The sequence below is a fragment of the Hydractinia symbiolongicarpus genome, chromosome 10 (assembly GCF_029227915.1).
Source record: "Hydractinia symbiolongicarpus strain clone_291-10 chromosome 10, HSymV2.1, whole genome shotgun sequence".
In the NCBI taxonomy this organism is placed as follows: Eukaryota; Metazoa; Cnidaria; class Hydrozoa; order Anthoathecata; family Hydractiniidae; genus Hydractinia; species Hydractinia symbiolongicarpus.
Window position 1 is genome coordinate 16593436 of NC_079884.1, and position 27891 is coordinate 16621326.

The following is a 27891-nucleotide window of genomic DNA, read 5'->3' on the forward strand; positions in this document are numbered from 1 at the left end:
ATAATTCTTTTAAAAGAGATCTCCAGGAAATAAACTTCCATATTAAAATATTGCCACTTTGTAAAAATGCCATTTTAGCTAATGAACGCGATCAAAGTTTTTCATTTCTTCTCATTTCATTATTTGTACTTATATCCACAGAACACAACCAAATAACGTTTTGTACATTTTTATATTAAATAAAAGAACATTTACCAATTTCCAATACAATCACTGACAAAAAAGTTTTCTAGTTACACATGTATCTTTCGTGGCGCTCAAGTTTCTATTCTTTGTTTTTCAAAAAAGAAGCTTTTTGATGGAAGGACATGCCGAATATTTTCAGGGGGTAAATGTACCCATTTTCTTCAATCTTTGTTACTGTTTAAGGCTGCATGTAATGCTGATAATGCAGTTTCTAAAAAAGCTTTGTCAAAACAACCACTTATAAATCAGTAGCTTCTGCAACGCATTTATGACCTACCATAATTATAAGTATGATTTTTATTTATACAATATTAATACCCCCGTTTTACCAACTTACCACGACCCGAACATTATTCAATCTTTCAATCACGCATTTCAATGGTCCTCTATCACGGAGAAAATTTCAACATTACATAAAATTTGTTTGCATTTGGGCGCAAAAAAGCGTGTGCAGAGGAAAAATATTGCTGAACTGTGAAATAAAAATAAATTGGCTTGTATAGTAAGAAAGATTTTTTACTAAAGCAAATGATAAAGTTTTTTACGAATAGAATGTTAAAAAAAGCGATAAAGAATATTTTTATTTCTTTAAAAAGAAAATATTTTGCTAAGAACATTGTTTTGAGTCAGTAAAAGACAGCTCATCACTTTCTATCATTATTAATTTCTACCTCTTGTGAGACACAAGAGGTTCGAAGTCGTGAGGCTGTAGCTTTGTAGTCTTTTTCATGAAGAGAATTATCCGATTCTATGTTTTCTAAGTGATGATCTTCGTCATTATTACAAAACGTCTTATCAACGAACAATGTAAACAGTAAGTAAACAAACTTTTAGAAGGTGTGCTCTCACGGACTTTCGTGACGTATGCTCATTTATTCAGACCTAGTCCTCTCGACTTTACGCGACCTTGCAAATTTATTTAAAATTGAAGATGTTTACAGACCCGATTCTGACATATTTATGTTGCAGAAGTATAAGATTTCTGTGAGAAACTTAAAAGCTCTTTTTCATGGTGTTAAATTTTTAAGAGAGTATCACTTACGTTTTAAATCTCTATTACAAAACTATAAAGAATGTGGGGTGGAGAGCACGCTTAGTGTGGAGAGAAATGTTTGATCTAAAAAAGCTTTTTTTTATTTCTTGAGAATGAGTAGAATGCGAGTTATGATGAGTTTTCTGACAATTAGAGGTTAAAAATTGTGGAAAAAAATTTAATACTAAATAACTCCAAAAGTAAAAAACATTAAGAAAAAATTAGAAAAAGCGTTTTTAGATCAATGTCTTGTGATCGCAAAAAAGCAGACAACAAACTTGAGAAATTAGTAGTTTTGTAAAAGAGATCGCATTTGTAGGAAAGGGGTCATTTTTTTTTTGTGTGTCTATTAAACCTTCAAATTTTATTTTTTCTTAATAATTTTATAGCATTATATAGGTAATCATATAGGCTTTCTAAAAATATATACATTAATATATAAAATATATACATTAATATATAAAATAAAGTTTTGGTGAATTAAAAGCATTTTAAAATATCACACCTTTTTTGTATACTCGCGCCTTTAAAGAACCTAATACTTATGACCTTACTGCACTTACCTGCTTTACTTTTTTCTCTCAATAACAATTCTCTCAATCTCTCTAAAACACGACTCTGGAGATTAAATTTTTTTGTGTTAAATGTTATTCTCATCTATTTATAACTTTGCAATCACATTGGACTTATTGAAATGATTTGCTTCTGGTAATAGAGCAGTATGGAAAGTATTATTTTTAGGTGTTATTGACAGGTATTTTTAACAAGCTAGTGCCAAGGACTAAATTGATAAATGCTGTTAAAAAACAGTAAAAAACAATTTAGTTTAATAATATCCATTCTTTTTTTTCTTTTTTATATTCGCAACTTTCAAACACCAGGTGTCCACAAAAAATGTTAAAAAAAAAAATTAATTAATAAGACACATGCAACTTTCTCCTCCCCATTACTGCCACCCATTTTATTCTGAACACTATGATTGGTAAGATAAAAATGGATAATAAAATTATAAAAACTTGAGAAAAAATCTTCTGTACATCGTTGTTACAGACAATCTGTAATAATTCAATTTTTTTGTTTCTTTTCACGCGTCTTAAAGACGCAAATGCTTGATTCGCACTATTTTTAGATATATATTTTTTATATAAGAAGATTGTCACTGGATTTAAAGACTTATTTGCCAGGCACGCGTTTTCTTTTGGTTACTTACAAAACAATTAAATTAAATGTGATTGGCCTAATTTATTCTCCGGAGTCCATTGTTTAATTCGTGCATGCGAAGAAAAGGGAATAATGTTTAATGTAGGAAGAAGACATTTAGCTAGGAGAAAAAAGGGTTTCCTCGTTAATAAGAAATAAAGTATTTAAATGTAAAGTTATAAAAAGCCATTACAGAAAAGTATACATTTTTATGTAAACTAAAGAGAACTTGCTACAACATAAAAAAAAAATAATGTAAAATAAAATGTTATTTCTTTCGACGCGAAAACGAAGTAAAAGTCTTCACAATGTCTGCAGCAGACAAATGTGAGCTATCGATAAAAATTATGCTACAACGAATTCCCGTTTTTTATCTTATGCTCGAACACGTACTCACAAATCATTCACTTATTGTACTCTCATGCGCAAGAGGCTGTACTCGAGGGTACGGAGTAGTATACTCGCCGATTACTCATACTCGTCTTGCACTGTACTCGTCATTTAATGTACCCCTACTCGTATACTCGTGTATAGCTACTCATGATCGTCACTGTAGGACAAAGGAAATTACATCATAGTTTCTTGTCTTAGATATATTTGAAAACGTAACATCACCAAAAGTTTTTAGATAGATCATACCTTTGTCGAGTTTAATGCACTTCATACGCTTTACCAACTTATGACACCTTGACACCTTAATTTATAAAGAGTCTTCTTCAGGAATATTTGACTAGGTGTGCGATGATTCGCACATGTAAATCAAGTAACGTGTGCAATGTAAAACACACATGCAAAGAATGTTACGCCTGCGATACCGTCTCCAAGGTTATTCTTGTTGCGCATTCATTATGCGGTAGAAAAGTAAGGGACGTTTTAAATCGTGAACCCCAAACACGATGATCGAGCGTCTACTGGTATAGCGACTATCTCAATCTTAATTTCCTTTTCTACATGTCCGAAATAGTATTCATGACTATACTGCCATTTTTATATTTATTGTTTATTTTTGTTTTTTGATTGGGTGTCCCTACTCTCCAGTGGAGGATTCGAAGTATCGTATGTGGAGAAAGGATGTTGTGTGGGTAAAGGGATGACCTAAGAAACAAGGGCTTCATCAGACGCAAAGGCCTTGTTTCTTATACCGCTTTCTGCTTTGGTAGTGAAATTGATCCGTGATAGAATCAAAACAACCCGACCCGGTGTAAGCAGTCGATCATTCTGAAGGGTCTGTTTATAACGGAAGGGTTACCTCTATATATTTCTTTTTCGATTTGTTTGTTGGCCATGATTAACAGATTTTGTAAGTAATCAATAACAAACCACGTGCAATGACTAGCGAGGTGAAAAAGGAAAGGGAAAAGTGTGCTTTCTCATTGCTAAAGAAGACTGAGTCACGTGATTTCATGGGTAAATATAATTGGTAGATGAAAGGCACTTTAATTGGTTGAGAGCACCACCGCGCCTCAGGTAAGTGACGTAATGTACAGTTTTTGAGTAGCAAATATACAAAAAGGTAGAGGGGCAGTGCTAGAGACATGGAACATTCGCGCCTGGGTGTAATCTGGATCAATAGAAAACTAGGCTAACAGCCGAGCTAGCGAGTATGTACAGTTCTAAGGGCCGTTAAATGTGCACAACGTTAGTCTTCAATGTAAAGGGATAAAGGAAATGGTGAAGGTACTCATACACCCTTCCCTCCCATGTATACGGACTCTCGAAACGCGGGTCCACCTGCTATGGTTTCCAATTATTTTGTCAAATGAAGAAATTATCTACAATTAAATCCATGATAAAATGTCTATTTCGCCTGTAAGTGCAGTTTTGCAGACTTGCTTCATCCGTGCTCCGCTGGCGTTCACCTCCGCATTAGCTAAGAACCCCATGGCTGGATTTCTTGTGTAAGACCTGGTTACCAACGACGAAGGGGCCAGGCAAAAGAGATTTATGTCTACGTAGTTCTTTTAACTAAGTCAGGAGTCGTTGAATTAGCTAGGATGGTCAGGTTGACTATGAATAGGCTTGCTTGTGGATTAAAAGGACCAGGACTATTCAATAATTTCTGAGATCTAAAAGTGTCTGACCAAGACGGAAATCTATCGGACGTTTTGTCTGCCGACTCTCCAAAAATTATTTCGAGGGCTGCCATCGCACGTTACAAAATGGATTTTATAGGTTGATTTTAAAAACTCAATATTTATTTTTCAGGTGTGCGATTAATCACACGCCTGAAACGATTTAGGCATGTGCCAAGGCATGCGCATGCGATCGCATGCCTCTCCTGAAAAGGACTGTAGAGTCCAATCCAGATGCGTGCGCTCAAGTTTCACACCATTTTCTTGGAGGCAAAAGTTGTTTGTCTTTTGTTCTTATTAATTATCTTGGGAGTCTTGTAAGTCATTAACTTGCGCGTAAAAGATTCTTGAAGAAAAAATAACTTATTATAATTGCGCGTAACTATTGTTAAACAGTGTAAAAATAATTATTCCCAATAGCATAATTGTAAATGTTATTAACTCTACCAATGTGACACAAAGAGCCATTGTTAAATAGTTTTATTAAACAAAAGTTTTGCGTGGAAACTAAATAGATTATCAAGAAAGCATTGTTGGTTGCACGGGGTAAATAAAGCTTTTATGCGATAGAAATAATTATACTTTAACAAAGATTAAAACTTTAATTTTGATAGAAAAGCTTTGTTAGATTGTGTTTTAAAAATTTAAGAACGGTGACAAAAAAGCTTTTTAAAATGGCGTTTTAAATATTTAACAAGAAGCCCTGGGGGCTCTAAGAATTTCCGCTCGCTACCAAAATATTTGATGACAACCTGCTAATTCGTTGAGTTATCGTGCCAAACATTCGAAGAGGTTTGGTGCATGAAGCTTTGAAGATAAAGCACACAAGTGACATTATATCTTACAACAAACGCAAACAAAGCGAAACGTGTCATAATAAACTCACACTTTAAAGGAAATTGTTAACAAAAAATACAGCCTATCATTCATGGTTGAAAGTCTTGCGATCGAAACGTTTATGGTCTTAAACGGCATTTAGTTGACAAAAAATCAAAATTTTGATGTAACCATCATTTTCAGCATACTTTTTTTATTAACTGTGCCAATTTTTGTCGAAAATAAAGTAGTTTTAATTTTTGGACAAATTTTGGCCTGAAATGACATTTAGGTGACAAAAAATCAAACTTGTATCATCATCATTTTCAGCATACTTTATTTGTTAACTGTGCCAAATTTGGCCTAAAATGAAGTAGTTTTAATTTTTGGACCAATTTTGGCCTAAAATGACATTTAAGGTGGCAAAAAAAAAAAAAAATTTGATGTCACCATCATGTTCAGCATACGTTTTTTGTTAACTGTGCCAAATTTTGTCAAAAATAAAGTAGTGTTAATTCTTGGATCAATTTTGGCCTAAAATAACATTTAGGTAACAAGAAATCAAAATTTTGATGTCACCATCATGTTCAGCATACTTTATTTGTTAACTGTGCCAAATTTTGTTGAAAATAAAGTAGTTTCAATTTTTAGACGAATTTTGGCCTAAAATGACATTTAGGTGACAAAAATCAAAATTATGATGTCACCATTATGTTCAACATACTTTTTTTGTTAACTGTGCCAAATTTTGTCGAAAACAAATACCAATTTTGGCCTGAAACATCATTTAGATGACTTCCCAGTACTTAGGAAACTTGGGTACGAAGTTTAAATCTGTAACGTTGCAATTGACCATTTGGGACAGGGTTAGTTAGTTAGTCAGTTATACCAATACTATCCTCCTCTCAGAGGAACGCAAAATCCCAAATTTTTCTCAAAAAATGCTCCGAAAGAAAAAAACGACGGTTTTAAAGAATTTCCTACACCTTCGAGCGCGGAAATTCAAAAACAAAGAATCCTGATAGAAAAGCTCCGTTAGGTCGCATTTTAAAAGTTTAAGAACAAAAGGCGGCAATAGAAATGCTTTTTTAGATCGTGTTTTAAAAATTTGAGAATGAAGAACGGTGATAGAAAAGCTTCATTAGATCACATTTTAAAAGTGAAATAACAAAGAGCGGCGATAGGAATGTTTTTTTAGAGATCCCGTTTCAAAAAATTAAGAAGGAAGAACAGCAATAAAAAAGTTTCATTAGATCACATTTTAAAAGTTTATAAGAACAAAAAGTGGTGAGAGAAATGCTTTTTTCGATCGCGTTTTAAAAATTTAAGAACAAAGAACACGGTGATAGAAAAGCTTCGTTAGATCGTGTTTTAAGTATTTAAAATAACAAAGAGCAGCGATAGGAATGTTTTTTTATAGATCCTGTTTCAAAAAATTAAGAAGGAAGAACAGCAATAAAAAAGTTTCATTAGATCACATTTTAAAAGTTTATAAGAACAAAAAGTGGCGATAGAAATGCTTTTTTCGATAACGTTTTAAAAATTTAAGAACAAAGAACACGGTGATAGAAAAGCTTCGTTAGATCGTGTTTTAAGTATTTAAAATGTTATCCTCAACTGTAACCAATGTGAATAAAAGATTTGCGTGAAAACTATATAGACAGCGAGAAGCATTGTTGGTTACAAACATTGTGTAAATTTTTAAGAGATAGAAATAATTATGTTATAAAATGTAAATAATGTTAAAACATTGATTTTGAATGTTGTACCGTAATTTCTGGTATATAACCCGCACATCGTATAACCTGCAGCTCAGCTTTTTAGGGAGTTATGAACTAGCAGCTATTAGATAGCCCGCACCTACGTATAACCCGCATAAAATTTCAATCAATGTGTTTTACTTACCCGCACCTTTGCATAACCCGCATTGTGTTGAGAAAAAAATTCAGTGTATTTTTACATACCTTAATCATTTTATAAACATGTGGGTGTGTTCTGTTTTTTTCATGATGGAGACAAGTGGGGGACGTTTTAACTCGTGAACCCCAAACACGAGATCCAAGTGTCTGAACTAGCGACTCTCTCAGTCTTAACTTCCTTGTCTCCGATTGCCGAAATAATAATGAATTAAAATTTATTTGACAATGCTCTTTTCCTTTTATTTGTAGACATTTGTTTCAGCCAATAATAACTCTTACTTCCTGCGATTAAACAAACAGACAAATAAAAAAAAACCGTGCTATCAGGTTATAAATCTAAAGTAAAATCTCTGTTTTTTATGTATATTTAAGTTTTTTTGGTATAAAAATAAACATAATAATTATCACGAATTGTCTGTAACAGCGATGTACGGAACGTTCTTTTCTAATGTTTATAGGATTTTGTTATCTATTTATATCCCAGCAACCACAGTGTGCATGATAAAATGAATGGCGGCAATGAGGAGGAGATAGTTACGTGTGTCTTATCAATTGTATTTTATATTTATTTTTGATAGTTTCAGTGGCCACCTGTTGCTCAAAGGTAGCGAAGATAAAAAAAGAAAATTATTATCTATACTTTAATTTTAACATTTTTTTAATATTTTTAACAGGAATTAATAATTAAGTCCTGAGCACTGGGTTGAGAAATACGTGTCAATTAAACCTAAAAATGATACCTGCTATATTGCTCTATTACCAGAAGCAAATCATTTCAATGTGCTCAATGTGATTGCAAAGATATAAATATAGATTTGAATTACATTCAACACAAAAGAAAAATGATATCCAGAATTGTGTTTCAGAGAGAGCTCGTAATATTAGCGCTGGCAAGCAAAATAAAATTTAAAGAAATTTCACTGTGTGAAAAAAATTAAATCACGCAGTTGAAGTAAGATTACGTAGATATAGGATCGTGCATGCAGTTATATTAATGTACGCATTTTATCCTGTTAGTACTGTTTTCTTTATTGAATGTATAAACTTTAAATTTTACAATAAATGACAGAAAATATAAAACTTATCACATAACCCGCACCACATTATAACCCGCACCAACAGTGGAAGTCGTAAAAATCAACTTATAACCCGTGGGTTATATACCGGAAAATATAGTAAATATTAAATATTTTATTGCAGTCTTTTTCAGGAGAGGCGTGCGATCGCAAGCGCACGCCTTGCGGTTCTTAACTAACGTGGAGGTGAACGCAGATGGAGCACGGATGAAGCAAGTCTGCAAAAATGCACTTACAGGCGGAATAGACATTTTATCATGAATTTAATTGTAGATAATTTCTTCAGGTCCGAATTAAATGGATTTTTTGTTTATGCCTGTAAAAACGAAACCCACGTGCGGTGTAAATTTTTTTGAAGTTTTAAGCCACGTGGATAAAGATTCTTTTTAACTTGAAAACAAAACATATTTTTGCCTATTTGGTTGTGATGGCCTGAAAAGTGAACAATAAATATAAAAATGACAGTATAGTCATGCATACTATTTCGGACATGTAGAAAAGGAAGTTAAGATTGAGAGAGTCGCTATACCAGTAGACGCTCGATCATCGTGTTTGGGGTTCACGATTTAAAACGTCCCCCACTTTTCTACCGCAAAATGAATGCGCAACAAAATTAACCTCAGAGCCCGTATGCGTAACATTCTTTGCACGTGCGCTTTACATCGCACGCGTTACTTGATTTACACGTGCGAATCATCACACACCTACTCAAATATTCCTGAAAAAGACTGTTCTTGCAAAAACCAAAAGTCTTATTTTCTTTTACGTGTATAACATAATATTATTTCTTTTAATTTTAAAAGCAAGTTGTCATCTCGATGTCGCATATGAAAGGGGATTTGGCTAAAGCCTTGGGTGGAATGTCCATCACCATTGACTTCAGTCTGACAACATCAACGCAGCAAAATATAACGCTGCACAACCACCTAAGCAGCAACAACAACAAATCAACCAGAAGCCGCACTACAGGAGGAAATAAAAAAACACGACTTACTCCCCAGCAAGACCAGCAACCACAAAACGACTCTTTCATGGATGACTTTGATGTTGTAATTCCAGATTCAATTCATCAACCACCACCTCTGTTTATGTCAAACCATCATATGAATATGCCGCGTACATTGCACCTTATCCACAGCATGGACTGTTTTCTTCACCGCACTAACCATTCTCTCCACCGCATCAAAAATTTTCTATTCATCTACAGCACAGTTTTCATCATATTCCTTCCAACTCATATTTGACTGACAACGTCATCCTATATGCACGCAATGTGGTGGCAAAAATTTTTGCAACAATACAAATGCAGAGTTTTACTGTAGAGGAGAGAAAAGGAAAAAACGTTTTTGGTATGAACAAAAGGATGAAGAGTAAATTAGTTCCAAAAGAACCTTTAGACAAGGAAAAAGTAGAGTATATAAAGCAGATTGTTTTTCGGTACTTCAATGTTTCACAAACGAACCAAAAATCGACTTGGGAAGGCGCAGTTAATGCGATGAATGAGTACTTAAATAACAGTGACCCTATCTAATTTTATAACTCCTTTTTTAATATTTTTAAGTTTGTACCAACTGTTTTTCCAAAATTTATTTTTTAGAAAAATCGTGTTTTTGACTTAGTACAGTACCGCTATCAGGAAGCCTAACATCGTGATCGTGTATCATGCGCGACACCCACGATCCACGATCCTATCGTGTCTGTCATGATTATAAAAATATTAGATATTAGATCGCGAAACTATCGTGGTGATCATGTTCATCGCGATGGATCATGAAAACCCTGATAGTTTCGCGATGGAAATCACGATTCATTTATGCAAATTTCTGTTTTTCTTTGATCTACAAAAGCTCTCCTAAATTATTAGAGTTGCGAAATACGAATCATTCAAGAAGGCTAACGCAAATCTTTTTTAGGAAAGCCTATTTAATTGATTTGTTTTTACTTATGGCTGCACTAGTTATTATAGATATGATTAAAGGAATACGACGAATTTATATCTTGCGCTCAGTAGCTTTTTAGTACCTTTAAAATTCAAGCTTTTTAACTTCAAGCTTTTTATAGTCGTTTTTTGAAAAATAAAACTTGAAAAAATAACTAAAACAAAATAATTAAAACATAAAAAAAATCATTAACAAAACAGAATATTATTTTAAGTAATGATTTTCATGATCCATCGCTAGCGTTGTTATCAGCCACCGTTCAACTTCGTAACTTTATTTACATTAAATATTTTTAGTTGCACAAGTAGTAACAAAGTTTAATAACTTTAATACTAAAACACTCAAGATTTTTCGGACAAGTGTTTTAATTCCCGGCCGTGAACGTGAACATTGATAGAACATACCCTTCAAGTGTTCCCCACGCTGAAATTAATAATTTCTGTGGGGTGTACAGGAGTAAAGGAATTGTGTTTTTACTTCTCCTTCTTAAATTTTTTTTTTAAGTTCTAAGATTTTAAAGATTTAAGATCGCACGCGTGGTAACTTTGATTTTTCGTCTGCGTAAAATTGTAATTTCCCGCTTAAATTTTTTAAATTAAAGTATTTAATAATTTTTGTTTTGAAAAAATATAGTTTCTACAAGTGAATGTTTTTTATAACTGGTTTCACGCTGCACACTTGCCGTCCTGCTCCAGTTGAACATGATACATTTACGTCATTATTTGATAACACATTATGTTTAAAAGAATGCCTTCACTATTTGATATGCCACAAATACGTAGTCATTATCAACTTTTGATATCTTAAATGTTAAAAATGGCGCCTGGACTAAATTTATACTTGAGACAACGTATTGTTAATCTCGCTAATTTAGGAATTAAATTTACTAAAATTTCATCAATATTATTGAATGAAGATAAAGCTTTGGTATCACGACAAGCAATATCTAACGTATATGCGAAATTTAAAAACACAGGTTCGATTGCGCCAAAATCAAAACCTGGTCGACGCAGGATTTTGGAAACAAGACATTATGATTTTATAGACAGTTGCTACGAAAAAAACGATGAACTCACGTCAATAGGTAAATTTTTTAATTAAAAATATTTTTTTATTATTTTTTACAAACTTAATAAGCAAACAAAAATTTCACAGCAAAGCCGAAAAACTTCTCTGTCTTAAGAAAAAGCCCTGAGTACGAACTTGTCTAAAGGAATGTTTGTATTATATTTTTATCAGAAGAATGAAAAAAAAAATCAATTTAGTAACAATATTTTTATTCGTTAAATGAAAAGTTATATGGTTTAGTTCAATTCTCTCCCAATCTTGCTTTTAAAACATATCTAAAATTAAGAAATTAGCATGTCATTCATTATTACGTTTTTTTTTATATCTTTAGAGCTTCAAAAACTTATAAAAGAAAAATTTGATTTGGAAGTTTCGTCCAGTACAATAAAGAAAACGAGGAAAAAATTAGGATGGACGTTAAGTGGTCCAAAATATTGCCAATTAATAAGAGAGGCAAACCAGGTCGCTAGACTAGAGTTTTGTTTGGAGTTACAACGAAACAACGAAAAGTTTGACGACATCATATTCACCGACGAATCTACGATTATGATGGATAAGCATGGAAAAATATGTTTTCGGAAAAAAGACCGCTTGCCACGCCTCAAACCTACTCCAAAACATCCGTATAAAGTACATGTGTGGGCTGGTATTTCAAAGCGCGGTCCCACGAAAATAGCAATATTTTCAGGGATCATGAAAAAAGAATTTTATGTAGACATATTGAAAGATACTTTGCTTCCATTTATTAACGAGGTTTACCCTGACGGACATAGATTTCAACAAGACAACGATCCTAAGCATAAAAGTAAGTATCCTTAAAACGAGAATGTACGTTTTTATAAGAACATGTTTTAATTTTTAACACAACCTTTTTTTTATAATCTATCCCCTTTTTTAACTTAGGTAAATTAACCACAACATTTATTCGTTTTATTTTTCTTCACAAGCAAGCCACGTTGTTGTAACAATAGCATAAAAAATAACACCTGCTCCTCAAACAATTTACTAAAACAAAAGCTGTTAACTCTTGAGGTTTCATAGTGTTTCCTGCGGCTATTAAATCTAACAAAAGGGTGAAAAAAATAGATGGTTTACCCCGTACCTGTTCTCAATTATAGAACCGCTGTCAAAGCTGCTCAAGAGAAAAAACCCTGGGAAGGAGGTTTTTTCGTAGCGAAATGAATAACTACTTTTGGTGGCAATTTGAATAAAATACTTTTTGCACCTGTAACAAAGCTCTCATGTTTGACTTCGTCATGTGACAAATAATAGCTAAAATACAGAACGCATCAGTTATAATTCGCAGTTGTTTAAAGTTAAGATTCAATCTCGACTTTCATCGAAAGAGTAAAGATGTCCGCACGAAAATTGTTGAAAGTTTACAAAAATGGCTTATTTTATTTTAATTCGGATAAAACATTAATGGTCTTACCAACAAAATACATAAAAAATGAGACCTACCAAGTTGGCATGACGGTGGATATTCAGCTGCCAAGACAAATAGAGCAAGCAGAAATCATTGATTTAAGTGGTAATTTATGACTCCAAATTTTATACTATAATTGTGTAAAGCACATAGATTAAAGTTATTTTTATATTTATATTATATATTTTTACGTAGATGACAAGACTAATTTAGAAATAAAGCTTTTGGAATATTATAATGACCCTGAGAATAGACAAAAATTTGAAAGCAGTGAAGAGGAGGATGAAAGAGATGACGAGGCAGAAAAGGCATTGGAGATGGTTTTAAAGTGTGGAAGTAAGAGAAAGAATAAAAATGTAAAAAGTAGCGTTAAAAAAGAGAAGAAGAGGAAAGAAAAGAGAGAACAAGAAAAGAAAAAGAAAGAAAAAGAAACGAAAGAAAAAGAAAAGAAAGAAAAAGAAAAGAAAGAAAAAGAAAAGAAAGAACAAGAACAAGAAAAGAAAAAGAAAGAAAAAGAAACGCCAACCCAAAAGAAAACCTTCGTAAAAAAAGAACTGGTTAGTAAAATAAACCTTGTATTTAGGGCTCTAAAAATCTGATATAAAAGAGAAATGTTAAATTTTTAAAAAGTTATCAGAAAATTACTGACCTAGAAATTTAACATTTTTGCACAGCTAGTAACAATAATAATTTTTTAGGCTACGATGATAACATTTGGAGATACTGGAGCAGGCGCGAATAAAAACGACTGGAATGAAAATAATAATGAATATAAAGAAAATAACGGATGCGTCGAAGTGACACAAAACAGATTGCTAGAAAATATAGCTGGTATTCGTAATGATGTTGTAGAAACTGAAAAGAACAGGGAGAATGAAACAGAATTAATGGATTGTTTACAACCTTTACAACGTACCGGTGATGAAAGTAGTGGTAAAACAACTGAAATTTTCGAAATACCAGATTTTGATAACGAATCCATCGATTTTGGGGTAAATTAAAAAAATTTTTCTCTATATTTTACTTGTTCTACAAATTGGTCATGTGTGTAAATAAACTATATTCATATTATAGGTCAAAGAGAGCGGTGTTCAATTTGCAACACAGGTCGATACAGCGGCAACCCAGCAATACCACAGTGCCTGCTTTTCAAGCCTCCTGCAACAAAACACTCTGCTTGCTCAACAGATTGCTGAAATAAAAGCAAACAATATTTACTTGCAGGGTATCCTTCACCAAGTCGTCGCCAATCAAGAACGAATCATTGGGAAATTGGCAATTCTTGATCCGAATAAGGTTGTCTACGCTTCTCCACCAAAAAAATTTACTACGAAGCTGACTCCAAAAAATATTTTTAGCACGCCAGCACCATTCGAGCCATTGTCGACATCTGTAGAACCGACTAGCGCAACGGAAGATTTTTTTAACATCGAAAATAATTTGCCCGTTTCCGCTATGCAGATGGGAGGAAGTGAGGAAGTCACACCAAACGAAGGAAGAAACGATCTGTCCTTTGCCGAAATACAAAAAATTTCGTATAGGTCACAATCTATAAAGAATTTTGCGAAGAACCTGGCAGTTGCTATGTTCTCGGAAGAGGAGAGAATAGACAGCAACTGCAGTGGCGCAAAAGGAAAAAAACCACTCAACCCAGCCAAGTTGGGAAAAATAAGAGAGTACGTGTTTCAAATTAACACTATGAGTTCTAGGGAGGAAGAAGAAACATGGAGAAAATGCAAAGAGGCAATAAACGAACTCGGAAGAAGAACAAGACGATCAAGATAGTTTTTTCTTTTCTTCACTTTGTAAAGTTTTTGTAAATTTTTATCATAAAAATAGTTAGCTACTTTAACATAACATTTACAACTTTTCTTTTCTTGACACAAACCAACTTTTTTCCAAAGAGAGTTTTCAAATTAATTTGATTTTTATAAAACCATCCTGAGGCATGACTAAGAATAAATGTGCTAAAATAAATAAAATAAATTCTTTCTGCAGATGCAGGAAAGCCAGTCTTAAAACGAAACCCAGTAAAAAATAAATTTTGTGAAACGTATTAAGGATGAGTGCGAAGTTGAAACAACGTTAAACGCGATGATGTGTTGCCAGATTTGCTATATGTTTTTTGCATTAATTCTAGATATTTTTGATTTCTCTTTCCCCTTTTAAAAAGATGTTTTAAACCTTATTCAACATGATTTTTTTGTGGTATTACATCACGAGAACATTCGTCCGAAAGCTGTATTAAGGTACAGGACACCTAACCTCTCCCATGTTCTGGTTATATTTAACTTGCATGGGTGCACACTCTTCTCGCAGTATTCTCTGTGACGATGAAGGTCGGACTGACTTGTGGCATGGTTCCAAATGGTCTTCCGTCTTTCGTTCGAGTCTCAGTGTAATGCACCAGCCGAGCATAAGAGTGTCAGCATGAAGGAAAGGGGCCGACTTTAATGTTCTCTATACCTTACTTTCACAATTCTTCCTAATAACACCGACCGCTTTTTGATCGCAGGCTTCATAAGTTTTGTGTTTTTGGTGCCTCTTATTTAGCACATTCATTTAAAATATAAGAAAAATATATCGTAGATAAAATAAAATCACGACCGACCGACCGACCGGGTCAGTGCTGAAACCCTCGCCTCGGTGACAGCAAACAAATTTTTAATTCCAGCCTAACAAGAAATCACGGTTGGTTAAAAATCACACATATAGAAAAAACTAGTCAAGAATAAAACCTATCGCGGACGTATATTTTGATTGAGATTTTTAAGATGTGAAGAGGTCGTTAAACTTCAGCAAATGAAACTGGCTAAAAAGAGAATACGGTGATCTTTTTTTAATTGCTTTTGATTTAAATTGTTATTAAAGCAATAAAAATTATATAGCATTTCAGTGAAACAATTGCATCGTGACGAACACGATTTTATTTTTTATATGATCGTTAAACTCATGATGCATCGTGACACGATAGATCGTGTCTCCCACGATAGCATTATTTCACCTTTGAGCACAAAGATCGTGGATCGTGGGTGTCGCGCATGATACACGATACACGATGTTAGGCTTCCTGATAGCGGTACTGTATCTTTTTATTCTTACCAGAACAAAATGTTCCCACAACGAGTGTTTTAATCTTTCAAGAACATCCAAAGTTTTATTTTTTGTCTTTGGTATTGAAATTTAATTTGTTTTCGAAATCTTATTGTGAATGGAAATTTCTTAAACATAGGGTTTTGCTGTTTGCGTTGTTAAACGTTGCTTTTTATAAAAAGAACTTTTAAAAGTTTTGCATGTTAAAAAATATGTTTGAAGTTTTTAAAAGTAGCAGCATTAATTTTTTTTTAAAATATTTAGACCATTGGATTTGTTGTTTTTTAAAAGAGCTTGTGTTTTTAAAATATATGTAAATGCGTTTGTGATTGAATAAACACAAGATTTCCGTGCTTAGCTCTCGTTGAGGTCGGACATATCTAAAACGCTCCGGTCTTGGCGCGCTAAGTCGAAGAAAGAAAAAAGAAGACTAAAGCTTGAAGAGCTCCTGCTTTGACAGCTAAGTCCTTTTTGATTTATTATATATTGTACTGCCTTCTTTACTTCATTTATATCTTTTCATTCCTTAATTTGTTGTTTTGTAAGTTTTTAAATTATTGTTTTTGTTAATAAATTGTTTTTATCCCAGTCAGTTTTTTATCCATCTATCATCTAATATGGTAGCTTTGCTGTGTTGTGGGTTCCTGCTGCTCCTTCTGTGTAACATCGTAAGGAAATGGGCTTGCCTCAGATCCTTCAAACATAGTTTTGGAAGAGCACATAACCGTAGAATGATCTCTCTACGACTTAAAAATAACTTTACTCAGGTAGGAAACCCCACATTTACGCTAAAACTGATTTTTGTGTTCGTTGTATTTTTGAGCAATACAAAACCTTCGTTCAAAAGTAGTTCACCCAACAACAACGAAATGAGTCGACTAGATACGAGTTTCTTTTCTATCTCTTCACTTGATGCCTGCAATAGAGTTTCTGAAAGCCAGCTCACTCTCCAATTAAAATTAATGGCTTTATCAAAACTTAAGCCAAGCAGGCACAAGTATTTCTATTTTTTAATCCTCTTGTCAGGGGACATCTGCCTCAACCCAGGTCCTGTTAAGTATCCCTGTTCTTCATGCTTAAAACCTGTGGCTCCCTGTCTTTCTCGTAATTTGCCCTTTGCTAATGAGGAGTCATTTGGTGACGAAATTCCGGACAGAAAACTTTGATTTTGAGGCAATCAGCAATGGGAAGGGCTTAAAAATGGCCCATCTCAACATTAATGGTCTGTCATCCAAACTAGACTATGTTAAACTTCTGCTACATCAAACAAAACTTGATGTATTCTACATCTGTGAAACCAAAATTGATGAGACCATCACTGACAATGACGTTAAAATTGATGGCTATGTTTGTTATAGGAATGATCGGAATAGACGAGGTGGGGGTTTCTAATTTTTGTTAATGAAAACTTGGATAGCCCCACCTTTTGAAACACCTTTACTTCGAAAATGTTGAATCACTATGGGTGAAAGTGTGCCTGAAAAAAACTAAACCTATTTACGTGTGTGGGGTTTACAGGCCACCTGGAGGTAGTGATTTGCAGAGTACCGAAAACCTGTGTACTCATTTTAAACAGTGTTTTAACAAGCTCCCAAAAGAAAAAGAAGTTTTTATCTTGGGAGATTTTAACTGTAACATGATTTCAAAATATGCTCTTTCCTCCAAAATAAAGGAATTATGCTCCAGTCTTTTCCTAAAACAACATATTACGGAGCCAACTCGTGTTACTGAAAATAGTAGCACTCTTATAGACTTGATACTTTCTAACAGTTCTTGTATTTCTAAAACTGGTGTCATGGATTTAGGCATCAGTGATCACAATTTAGTTTATGTGATCAGAAAATTCAAAAGGCCAAAATTTAAACCTAAAACATGCAAGCTTCGTAGCTACAAGAACTTCAGTGAAGAGGCTTTTCTGAAGGACCTCAGGAATTTAGACTGGTCATATTTTAATAATTATGATGACCTTGATGAAGCATGTGAGAAACTGAATAAAAATGTTAAAACAGTGGCTGATAAACATGCCCCTTTCAAAACACATAGATTTTCTGGCCGTGTTGAGGCATGGGTCACTGATGAATTAATAATAGCCATCAAAGAAAGAGACTTCTTAAAACGGAAAGCATCAAAAACAAAATCCATCATAGACTGGGAAGCTTTCAAACAAAAAAGGAACCAGGTAATAGGTCTCAAAAATCGACTTAAAAACGAGTACTATAATGACGTTTTGCAGCACTTTCAAAAACGGCCAAAACAACTTTGGAAAACCCTAAAAAAACTGGTTCCTGATAAGTCAGGCAATACTACCTCGATAAAACGAGTAGTCCAAAACGATGGTACAGAAACTTCTCACCCAAAAGAAATTTCCAACACATTCAATTCATTTTTTGTCAGTGTTGGTGCCAAACTAGCCTCTAAATTTTCTTCTGACACTACTAATGTTAATCCACCTGTTAGCGGACACGATTTTCGGTGGGCTGGTATTGAGACCAAAAGTGTCAAAAAAATAATTAGTTCACTAAAACTTAATAAAGCTACAGGCTTGGACGGAATTGGTTCACGACTGCTAAAAGCAGGTTCGTCAGTTTTAAGTATTTATTTATCAAGTCTTTTCAACAAATCTTTATTTACTGGTTATGTACCTAAATGTTGGAAGACTAAAAGGGTCTCGCCTATTTTTAAAAGTGGCAATAAAACAGATCCTACTAATTATCGGCCTATCTCCATTTTGCCAATTCTTATGAAAATTTTTGAAAAGTTAGTGCATGATCAAATGTCTCATTTTATTTCTGAGCACAACTTCCTGAATGACAGACAGTCCGGATTTCGAAAACTCTTTTCCACAGAAACTGCAGTAGTCGATGTCTCTGATTTTATTCTTACTGAGCTCGACCAACATAACTTTGTTTGTGCTGTGCTCATTGACCTTAAAAAAGCTTTTGACACTGTTGATCATAAAATTTTGTTAAAAAACTATGGTGTTTTGGCATCAGAGATGCTGCCTTTGACTGGTTCAAGTCCTACTTAACGGGCCGAATGCAGCTGACTCTTGTAAACGACACAGGATAAGATCTGCTTCATGAAGATGCTTTTGGGGTGCCGCAGGGATCTGTGTTGGGGCCCCTGCTCTTTCTTTTGTATATTGATGACTTAAAATCTGTCATCAATTCAAACTACCACCATCTATATGCAGATGATACAATAATTATTTCGTCTCATAAAAACTTGGATACCCTTGTCTCCCAGGTCGAGTTAGAACTTTCGCAAGTCGACCTCTGGCTGAATAATAACAAAATGACTATTAATACGGACAAAACTGAAACAATCTTTTTCGGCAACCACAGCCAGTTAAAAAAAGTTGAGAACAAAACTATCAACTATATGGGTATTCCTTTGAAGAGGAGCGAAAAAGTTAAATATCTTGGGGTAACATTTGATCAAAAAATGCAATGGGAAAAGCACATTAATGACATAAATAGAAAAATACTAATTAAATATTCTAAAATTAGAACCATTGCATCCTGTTTAACACCTCACACAAAAAACCTTTTAATTAATGCACTTGTCATGCCATATTTCAACTACTGCTCCTTGGCATGGGCTTGTGCCAAAGGTAGATTGGGAAAACTAGAAAGATTAAAATGTGTCCGTACCTTTCTTGGGAAAGAGAGGGAGCATTCAATGAATAATTTACTCATCAAAAACGATGCCATATTAGTTTTCAAAGCCATGAATCACATTGCTCCTGATTACATGCGCTCAAAATTCCTTTTGACAAAAAACTGTCATAATCATCAAACAAGAGGAGCTTCAAAAAACAGGTTCACACTTCCCTTGGTCAACACAGAATTTGGCAAAAGAGCCTTCCCATTTAGAGCTGAAAAAGTGTGGAATAATCTTCCAGACCAATTGACCTGTGATGGAAGTCTGCTTTCGTTTAAGACTTCCATCTCTAATGTATTTGGCAAATTCTAATGGAGATCACTTTTTAACTTTTTAATTTTTGTTTTTTATTCTTTTTCTTTTCAATTTTCACAGATTATAAATGTTACTATGTTTGATTGAGCTGAGGCAGTCTAAGGTTTATCATTTTTTGTTTCTTTTTTGTTCTAGTGGCCCCCAGTGGAAACAATCCACTAACTATAGGTTTTTGTGATTTTCTGGGCTAGCCACTTTAAATATTTATTATTATATATGATTATTATTATTATTATTATTATGGATATTACATCTTATTTAGGCGAGGAAGTTTCCGCATAAAAACACATGTTCCTTTCATCAATTTTATGTTATTACAGTATAAATTTGGTCACACATCCCTGCTTCTCAGCACTAAAAAAAGATGCAAATTTCAACTGAAGTGTGTTTGAATTTTGGAATATTTTGCTTTCAACAGTTAAGCGTTAAGCAATTTGTCACTTAAGTGGGAAGTAATTGACGCGTAATTAAGAGGTGTAGTTTATTTATACTGTAATAACATATTTAAAAGTTTTCCCAGACTGTATATAGATACAAGGGTGCCAACTCGCTGTAAGCGCCATATATATGAGGGTGGCTGCTGGCGTTTTCAAAGTTTTTTTCTGTAACTGTACGGAAAAGCTTGGTCCCGCCTGAATTGCGCCCGGAATGCAACAGGTGCAAACTCATTGTTCTCATTTAAATTTTGTCAAAAGAAGGAATGTGCTATTTTGTCGTTGTAATCTCAGTTTATTATTTGTGAGATTTTATTACAGCTGTTTATAGAATAAGTGATAATAAAATACAGTTTTTTTAGCTCTTCCACTGCCACTGCTCGACATTAAAAGAATAAATTATACTTGGTAAAAAATGTTTAAAAAAAATGTTGTTTTGGTTGATTCAGGTTTCTCCCGGGCGAAATTTTGCGGGTTTTTTAAAGCGCCGGAAGTTGTCCGACAGCCCCATGGATTTTGCGGCGATTCTGGCGAGTCGGCACCCTCGTATAGAGATAGTCATTCTTCTGGCAAAAAAATCATGTGTCTATGTTTTCAACCAATAGGATTATTGCATGTTTGGGGTAAACAAAGACTGTGTTCAAATGTTCCTAAAACATTATTCTTTGTAAGTCATATGATAAATACACCTTTGCGATAATTCGGGAAAACTAACACTCCATCGTAGCTTAATTTGCGATTGAAGGAGGTAAACATCACACTTTTATAAGAGTTAATTAAGGAGAAAACATGTTTTTTCATGATAACTTTTCTTGCCGCGTTTTGTTTTTAAAGAAAAGTACACATAAGTTGTATCTTTTATTATTAACGTTCCTAAAAATTTGAAAGAGATTGATACGAAGGAAGTTAAAAAACTGGAGAAAACACGCTTTCTTTCAACAAACTCTTATAAGAACACGTTTTTTACCTAGGAACGCATGTACAATTAAATTATCGTAAAAGTGCTATTCAGGTGAGAGTATTGTTTGCACCCAGAGATGTGATGTCATCATTGCCACAAGAATAGCTAGCTAGCTACCCCAATCAGGGTGTAATAGCATGATGGAGATCCTTCCCATGTACTAACCTAATAAAGTCGTCATTTTGACGCACAAAGAAAATCCATTTACCTTGTACAATTTTCAAAATTAAATCCGGATTGCTGTATGTCTACAAGTGCGGCAGCCATGATGAAACAACGATCCATGCGAATCGAAGTGGCTACAAGTACGTGACCGTATTTTAATTTTTTTTTGCTACAATTACGTGAATGCGTAAAATGCTGGTCAGCGTACATAAAATCACCGCTGACGCCCTTTGTGCGTGGCGTGGAGAATTTTGCAGAAGGTGCGAAATAGCATTCCTCGTGAGTTATTTACAAGTGAAAGAATTGCTGTTGATTAAAAAAATTAATTTATTGAAAATGAATGTTGGTAGTTTTCTAGTTTTGACGAATTGCTAAAGGCTATTAACGAGCATGAAAAGTCAACTTTTACACAACTGTATGTAAGGAGTTCAAGATCAGTAGAAAGTGGAGCAAAAAGAGCTAGCAAGAAAGTTTTTAAGGAAGAGTTGAAATATGCAGAAATAGACTACGCTTGCATTCATGGGGGGAAAGAATTTAAATCAGCTTCTACTGGAAAGCGCAAACATAATGCGTAAGTTTTTTTTATATATATATTGCTATCCGTATTTTTTTCGTTTTAAAAATTATTTTTCTGTGAAAAGATTACATTACTATCACTTTTTTTGCAACTTATTAATTATTACCTGGGATAAATAGATTATGTAATTTCTTTACCAGTGCACTTGCCAATACTTGTACCTTCTGAATTATAAATTTTAGAACTTTCAAAATGGGATGTACATACCTTGTCAAAGTGAGGGTAAAAAGTTCTGGACAAAAACTGTATGTGAAATCAATTACAGGAGAACATAATCATCCTGTAACTAAAGTAAGTCACCTTGATTGTATGAAAATTGTAAAAAAATCCGACCGTATATCATACTTGCGGCGAGTCAAATATTCTGTTTTTTCTTACAGGAATGTTTTGATGAAAACCTTTCGCTGCAGGCATCACAAATGTTAAAAGTGAAAGCCAAAAAAATTAATTCAAAACCATATTTCCAATCTGTGTGGGAAAAATGTTATCTTGAAAGACCTTCATAACATGAGCTCAAAAAACAACGAGAGTGGCCGAAATAATGTACAACAGCTACTCGAAGAAATGAAAAGTGTGCCAGGTAAATTTGAATGAAAGTGAGTGTAGCTACTATTCTTCCATAATAAAAAAATTCCGATGCGAAAATAAATGTAAGATAATAACTAACAAATTTTCTTTAGGGGCAACTGTGGTAGCTGGAGACATAATCTTTATTTCAATCGTCACAGCGACGAAACAATTAAAAAACATCATCTGGCACATTACTTTCATAGTGCAGCGTTTACTGAATCACAATTAGACACATGCATGAAGTGGCTGTGTTCTTCATTCCCCACATTAACGCTGAACTATTTGACAAAGGTACACATATTTTCGTTGCAGCCTCAATGTTCTTTTTTTTTGACTAATATGAGCATCATATCTTCTTGATAATATTCTTAACATGACCGTAGCCTGAAAACATATAATCAGCCTTGCAACATACGTAGTCAAAGTTGTAGAGATGTAAATAAAAGCTCCTAGTTCAGAGAACCCTAAAAAGAAAATATCTTTTCATCGTCAACTCTCCAACCAACCCGCTGGCCAAGCGACTTCTAGAAAAAAGAAATGCGTGAGTGCCGTACTTCCAGCAAAAGAAAGTAAAAATACGTAAATGCCGTACTTTTAGCAAAAAATAGTAAAAATACGTAAATGCCGTACTTCTAGCGCCACTTCGCTAAACAATATTCACTTAGCTGGAGCGTGTGTACTTTTCGGACCATGTATAAATGACGTAATGTGCCGCCATGCACGCATGTGATTGGTTGTCCTCGCTTGTTCTCATAATGGCCACCGTGAAATTGGTGTATAAATTTTTCGTGTTTAAATCTAGCAAAATTTATCTTGCCGGCGGGCCATGTATTTTCCAAAATATGAACAATAATCAAATCCCTCAGAAATATCTCTAGCAACCAGCTAGCTACAATCGTGGTCACAATATGTTGGGACAAGACAACGAATTTCGAAGTTCGCCACCACAAGTAATTGCGTAGGCTCATTCTATATTAGATTTACACATCTTGAACTTGTCAAAGTTCACTTGTCAATGTTCAGAGTGGACTTAGGATCTTAGGTTATTTGGTAAATACGAAATTCTTAAAATGTGCTATTTGTTGCTGACGTCAGCAATGCCATTAATCACAAATTGCGGGGCCTTCGTGGTCCCCGACGTGAATTATGTCGGTGTGCGGGCGTGCTAAAGAATGTGACTAGCAACTTTGCAACACTCTCTGCCTGGCCTGCTTGTGTGCAAAAGTAGCGACTTTGCAGCCTGTCGGCTGCAGAGTATTGACTATTTGACTCTTTTGTCCATATTTGGATAATAAGTAAAAGAACTGCCTTAGTCTCAATACTTTTGTCCATGATTGTAGCTAACAATAATTTGATCTTTGTAATGCAGGTCATTCCAGCTGAAGTTTCGTAGAATTGAAATGCCAGAATTATAAAGATTTAAAAAATATCGAGTTTACCCAGTTAAGCTGGCTATAGCTACAGCTAATATTAAAATTAGACCCCCCCCCTCAAAAAAAAAAGAAAAACACACACACACACATACACACACATTTGTCGCTTTCATGGACATAAAAAACTGGTAAAGTGGTTGATATAGAAAATTGACGAGACACAAAAGTTGTAAAATGTTTAAAATTAAATGTTAGAAAAACTAATCATTTTTTCTACTTTTCTTTGCTCACTTTTGATTTTTTTGGACTGTCCGCTAATTGAAGAGAAAAAAAAGCCACATCTGCTCTTTGGTGCAAATAATATAGTCCGCTAATTAGAGTTTCCGCTAATTAAGGGGCTAGAGTACGGCCAGTGTATGACCAAAGTGTTCGCTAATTAGAGGTGTCCGCCTTTTAGAGTGTCCGTTAATTGGAGAGAATACTGTATTGTTTGTCTCAACAGTTTTTTTTTACTCTCTTAAGTATAGACGAAGTTTGTAAAATGCTGTTCTACTATAGTCAAAGACCTTAATTTTGATGTTTACTGGTAAGTACATCAAACTTAGGACGATATATGGATACTTAGTTATGAAATATAGATATTCATTTGTTATTGTAGTACTTATCTTAATAGACTTTAGGATTTAGAAATCTATAAAAAAATTTCTCTCGCTAAAATTTGTTGTGTGGCTGCCACAAAATAGTCTTTTGTTCCTATGTTCTTTAATTCGTCAATACAGATTTGTTAGTTATTTTTTTAAATTCGCCGCAGAACATCCTGGCGAACTAGGTGCTTTATTAGTCTTTGTTTGGTCTTTCGTGTGTTATATAAAATTTTGTTGTGCGTTTATCTTTAAGGCTATTTTCCACTTCAAGAAAATTTTCCTCGGAACAAAATTGAAAGGAACAGAACAACGCAAAGGAAAAGTTGAAGTCAATTCTACTTTACCCGCAACAGACAAGAAAATGTTCCATTCACGTGTTATAAACATCTTAAGCACGCATGCTCAAGAAACTTAGTTAGCTAATCAGATTATTCTATTTCGTGAGAATTGCGCAAAGTGCATATACTTTTTGTATTAAAATATACGCAATATGAATTGGAAATTGTCAGCAGAACATATTCTGTTCTGTTTTGTTCTTGTCCGTATCTTTCTTGAAGTAGGAAACAGCCTTTAATGGCTTCTTTACAATCCCAACTCAATAGAACATATACCATTGTTACATGTTCATAAAAAGTATTAGGTTTTAGATACCCTGCTGCATAGATCTGAAAAGATGACAATGGCACAGTTACCGCAGAAACTTAAAAAGTGCAATATTTTTGTGTGACATTTAAAGAAAGTTGTAAATACGTTAGAAAATAGATTTAAAAATTGCGTCATTTATTGTTGACTTGTGACATCTAACTTTGCGACATTTATTGTTATCCATGGATTATGTGGATTGCAACATTTATTGTGGGTAACACTTCACCATATATTGGACATCTTGCATCTTGTCATGAGTTTGCAGCCAAGTTCTTCGAACATAAATGTTGTCAGATGCAAGAACAGTAAATAGCATGTTCTTCATCTACACCTCTGAATCTTTTACAAAGTCGAATCATTTAACAATCAAATAATCTGTAAAGTCGAATCATCTACACAGTCGAATCATCTACACAGTCGAATTATCCATATTTTCTTCTTCTTTTTCCTCATTGATTGCATTGTTTTCTTGTTCCAGTTGTCTTCTTCTCGATGTTTCTTCGCGCAATTTTGTTTGCAAGCGATCCACGAGTTTTTCTAGCATCATTCGTCTTTTCTGCAGCTCTTCACATGATGTCTCTTGGTTCAAAATCTCTTGTTGTTGCTTACTGATTCTTTTTTGCAATTCAGAGTTCTCTAAGCATAATCTTCTCACCGTGTCTTGAATCTCGTTCACTTCTGCTTCATGGAAACCATCATGCTGAAAATCAATAGCGTTACTTATTCATGTTTTTCTTAGAGCAGGCTAAACCACCCTCCGCATCCTATGTCACTGTTACATGTTTTTATGCGGAGTTGCTTTTATTTTTGTCCTTTTTTATTGCCTTGGCGAAGACCTGAAAGGTACCTAATTCATACGCAGATCATACCCCTGCCTAAGAATTGTTTTTAGACATTAAGGTGTTCATCTCATGGCTGGCAGGGACTGGCTTAAGTAGGCGGCTTGAAAAAGATCACGAACCTTTATAAATATTTTACAGAGCGATCTGAAGTAATTTGAATCACAATATTTTTTCCAAAAATGTAAAACGTTTGTTAGTAAATAAATTTATGCTTACTTTGTCGAGATAATATTTTCTTCTCTCTCTGAAGTGTCTATGTATTTACTAATTTTCTCAAATCATGCACAGATATCAAAAAAACTCAGCCCTGTTAGCCGGTATGGAGCGATCCCATGAGAGATTTCTAGCCCGTTACACCAGGATTTAAGTTGAACAAAGCGAACCGGGCTGGCTCGTTTCTCATGATTGCATGTCACTTTTTAATAGAAGCAAAGTCGGGAAAGTGAGCCCAGCCCTCTTAACTGGGATGGCTCGCCTCATCTGATCACCCTTCTTAGGTGTTTTTTTTAAAACAAACGTTAGACATTGTGCTTAAATATCAGCAACTTACGTTTATTATCGAAATGATGACAGAAGAGAGTACAAGCATATCTTACTTTTTCTCCTTTTCTTTCTTCCTCACTACAAATATCTTTGCCACCATTGGTTAAATTCCGACATACAGGACTTATCATCAGTGAACTATAACGTGGCGTTGGAGTTGGAGTTTTTTCATCAATCTATATAAAAACGAGTACTATTAAACTGAAAAATGCTCAATAATATAAAAATGATTTCACGAACATATCTGCGGAAATAAACTGAAAAGTTCTAGAATTTAAAGTAGACTATAATATAACAATCAAGGAGTATGGCAGAATCATTAAATTTAAGTCTTTATTATTATATTGACTAATAATAATATACAACAGAATAAATAAAAAAGTATGATTAATATTTTACATATAGAATCTATAAAGTTCTGGAAATATTGATTATTGTTACTATATTGATCTATTTCCGCAAATATCTATTTCCAGAAATTTATGATACAATTTCTAATCTATTATCTAAAATCTGTATCGAAGATAATAGGGACCTTACGACTACGGGACGTATATAATACGGGTTTCGGTTATCGAGGGACTGCGCTGGACTACGATATTGCCGCGTAAATTTAAAATAGTTAAGCAAGCACGCTTATGCGATCTAGTACGATGTTTATCTATCAGTTGAATTATGCCTTATAAACGGGAAATGAGAGAGATTGTATTGCTATCTTACGATGAAGGACTAATTGATGATGAAGAGATGGTTTTACTCTACGATATGAATAAATCTAAAAACCCTGATTTTCCGTATTGGAAGTATTCTAAACTTGATTTAGATTCTTTATATGATGATAAATGCAGGTCAAATTTCCGTTTCTATAAGAACGACGTGTTTAACATTAAAAGAAACTCTCCAGTACCTGACGAAATTGAAAGTTACAACAGAACTGTAATAAGTGGAATTAAAGCCTTGTGTATATTTTTGAAACGATTCGCTTATCCATGTCGGTATGCTGATATGATACCCTTGTTTGGCCGATCAGTACCAGAGCTAAGAACCACCTACCCAACGCTAGAACTTGCTTGTATGGTAACATAACATCAAAGTACTTTGCTTAGATGCACCTGAAATTGACGACTATTTTTTGTGAATACATTTTGCTGTTTGTTTATCACTGATCCTTAGAATAGACTGTTCCTTTCATATTCCGTTCTGTATTATAACCAAAATTTTGTTTTTATTGCTTAATCAGCGGAAATTAATCCTAGCCAATCAAAATGCTTAATTCTACAGAATTCCTAGTAGAATCATACTGAATAAGATGGAGAAGATTCTGAGAACT

The 27891-nt window shown here is 34.0% G+C and overlaps 3 protein-coding genes across 4 annotated transcripts in view; 1 reads left to right on the plus strand and 2 right to left on the minus strand.

The window, feature by feature from the left end:
- The window catches only part of LOC130612197 (proteasome subunit beta type-7-like), a 68158-nt gene extending 46566 nt beyond the window's left edge, over positions 1-21592 (minus strand). The window contains exon 1 of the mRNA XM_057433497.1: positions 21411-21592. Coding sequence (XP_057289480.1) covers positions 21411-21577 — 167 coding nt within the window. The 5' untranslated portion in view covers positions 21578-21592. The remainder of the gene's footprint in view (positions 1-21410) is intronic.
- Positions 12701-13470, plus strand: LOC130612198 (uncharacterized). Its single transcript, XM_057433498.1, has 2 exons — positions 12701-12841; positions 12932-13470. Exons 1-2 carry the CDS (start codon positions 12733-12735, stop codon positions 13333-13335), a joined length of 513 nt encoding a protein of 170 aa, XP_057289481.1. The 5' UTR covers positions 12701-12732; the 3' UTR covers positions 13336-13470.
- A 3084-nt stretch (positions 21593-24676) lies between the features above and the next one.
- Positions 24677-27891, minus strand: part of LOC130662664 (repetitive organellar protein-like) — a 28441-nt gene continuing 25226 nt past the window's right edge. Inside the window, exons 2-3 of one of the 2 annotated variants that reach the window (XM_057461566.1) lie at positions 26615-26737; positions 24677-25876 (exon numbers count right to left, since the gene is read on the minus strand). In XM_057461566.1, coding sequence (XP_057317549.1) covers positions 25586-25876; positions 26615-26737 — 414 coding nt within the window. In that variant the 3' untranslated portion in view covers positions 24677-25585. The remainder of the gene's footprint in view (positions 25877-26614; positions 26738-27891) is intronic. The other variant, XM_057461565.1, reaches the window with a different exon arrangement.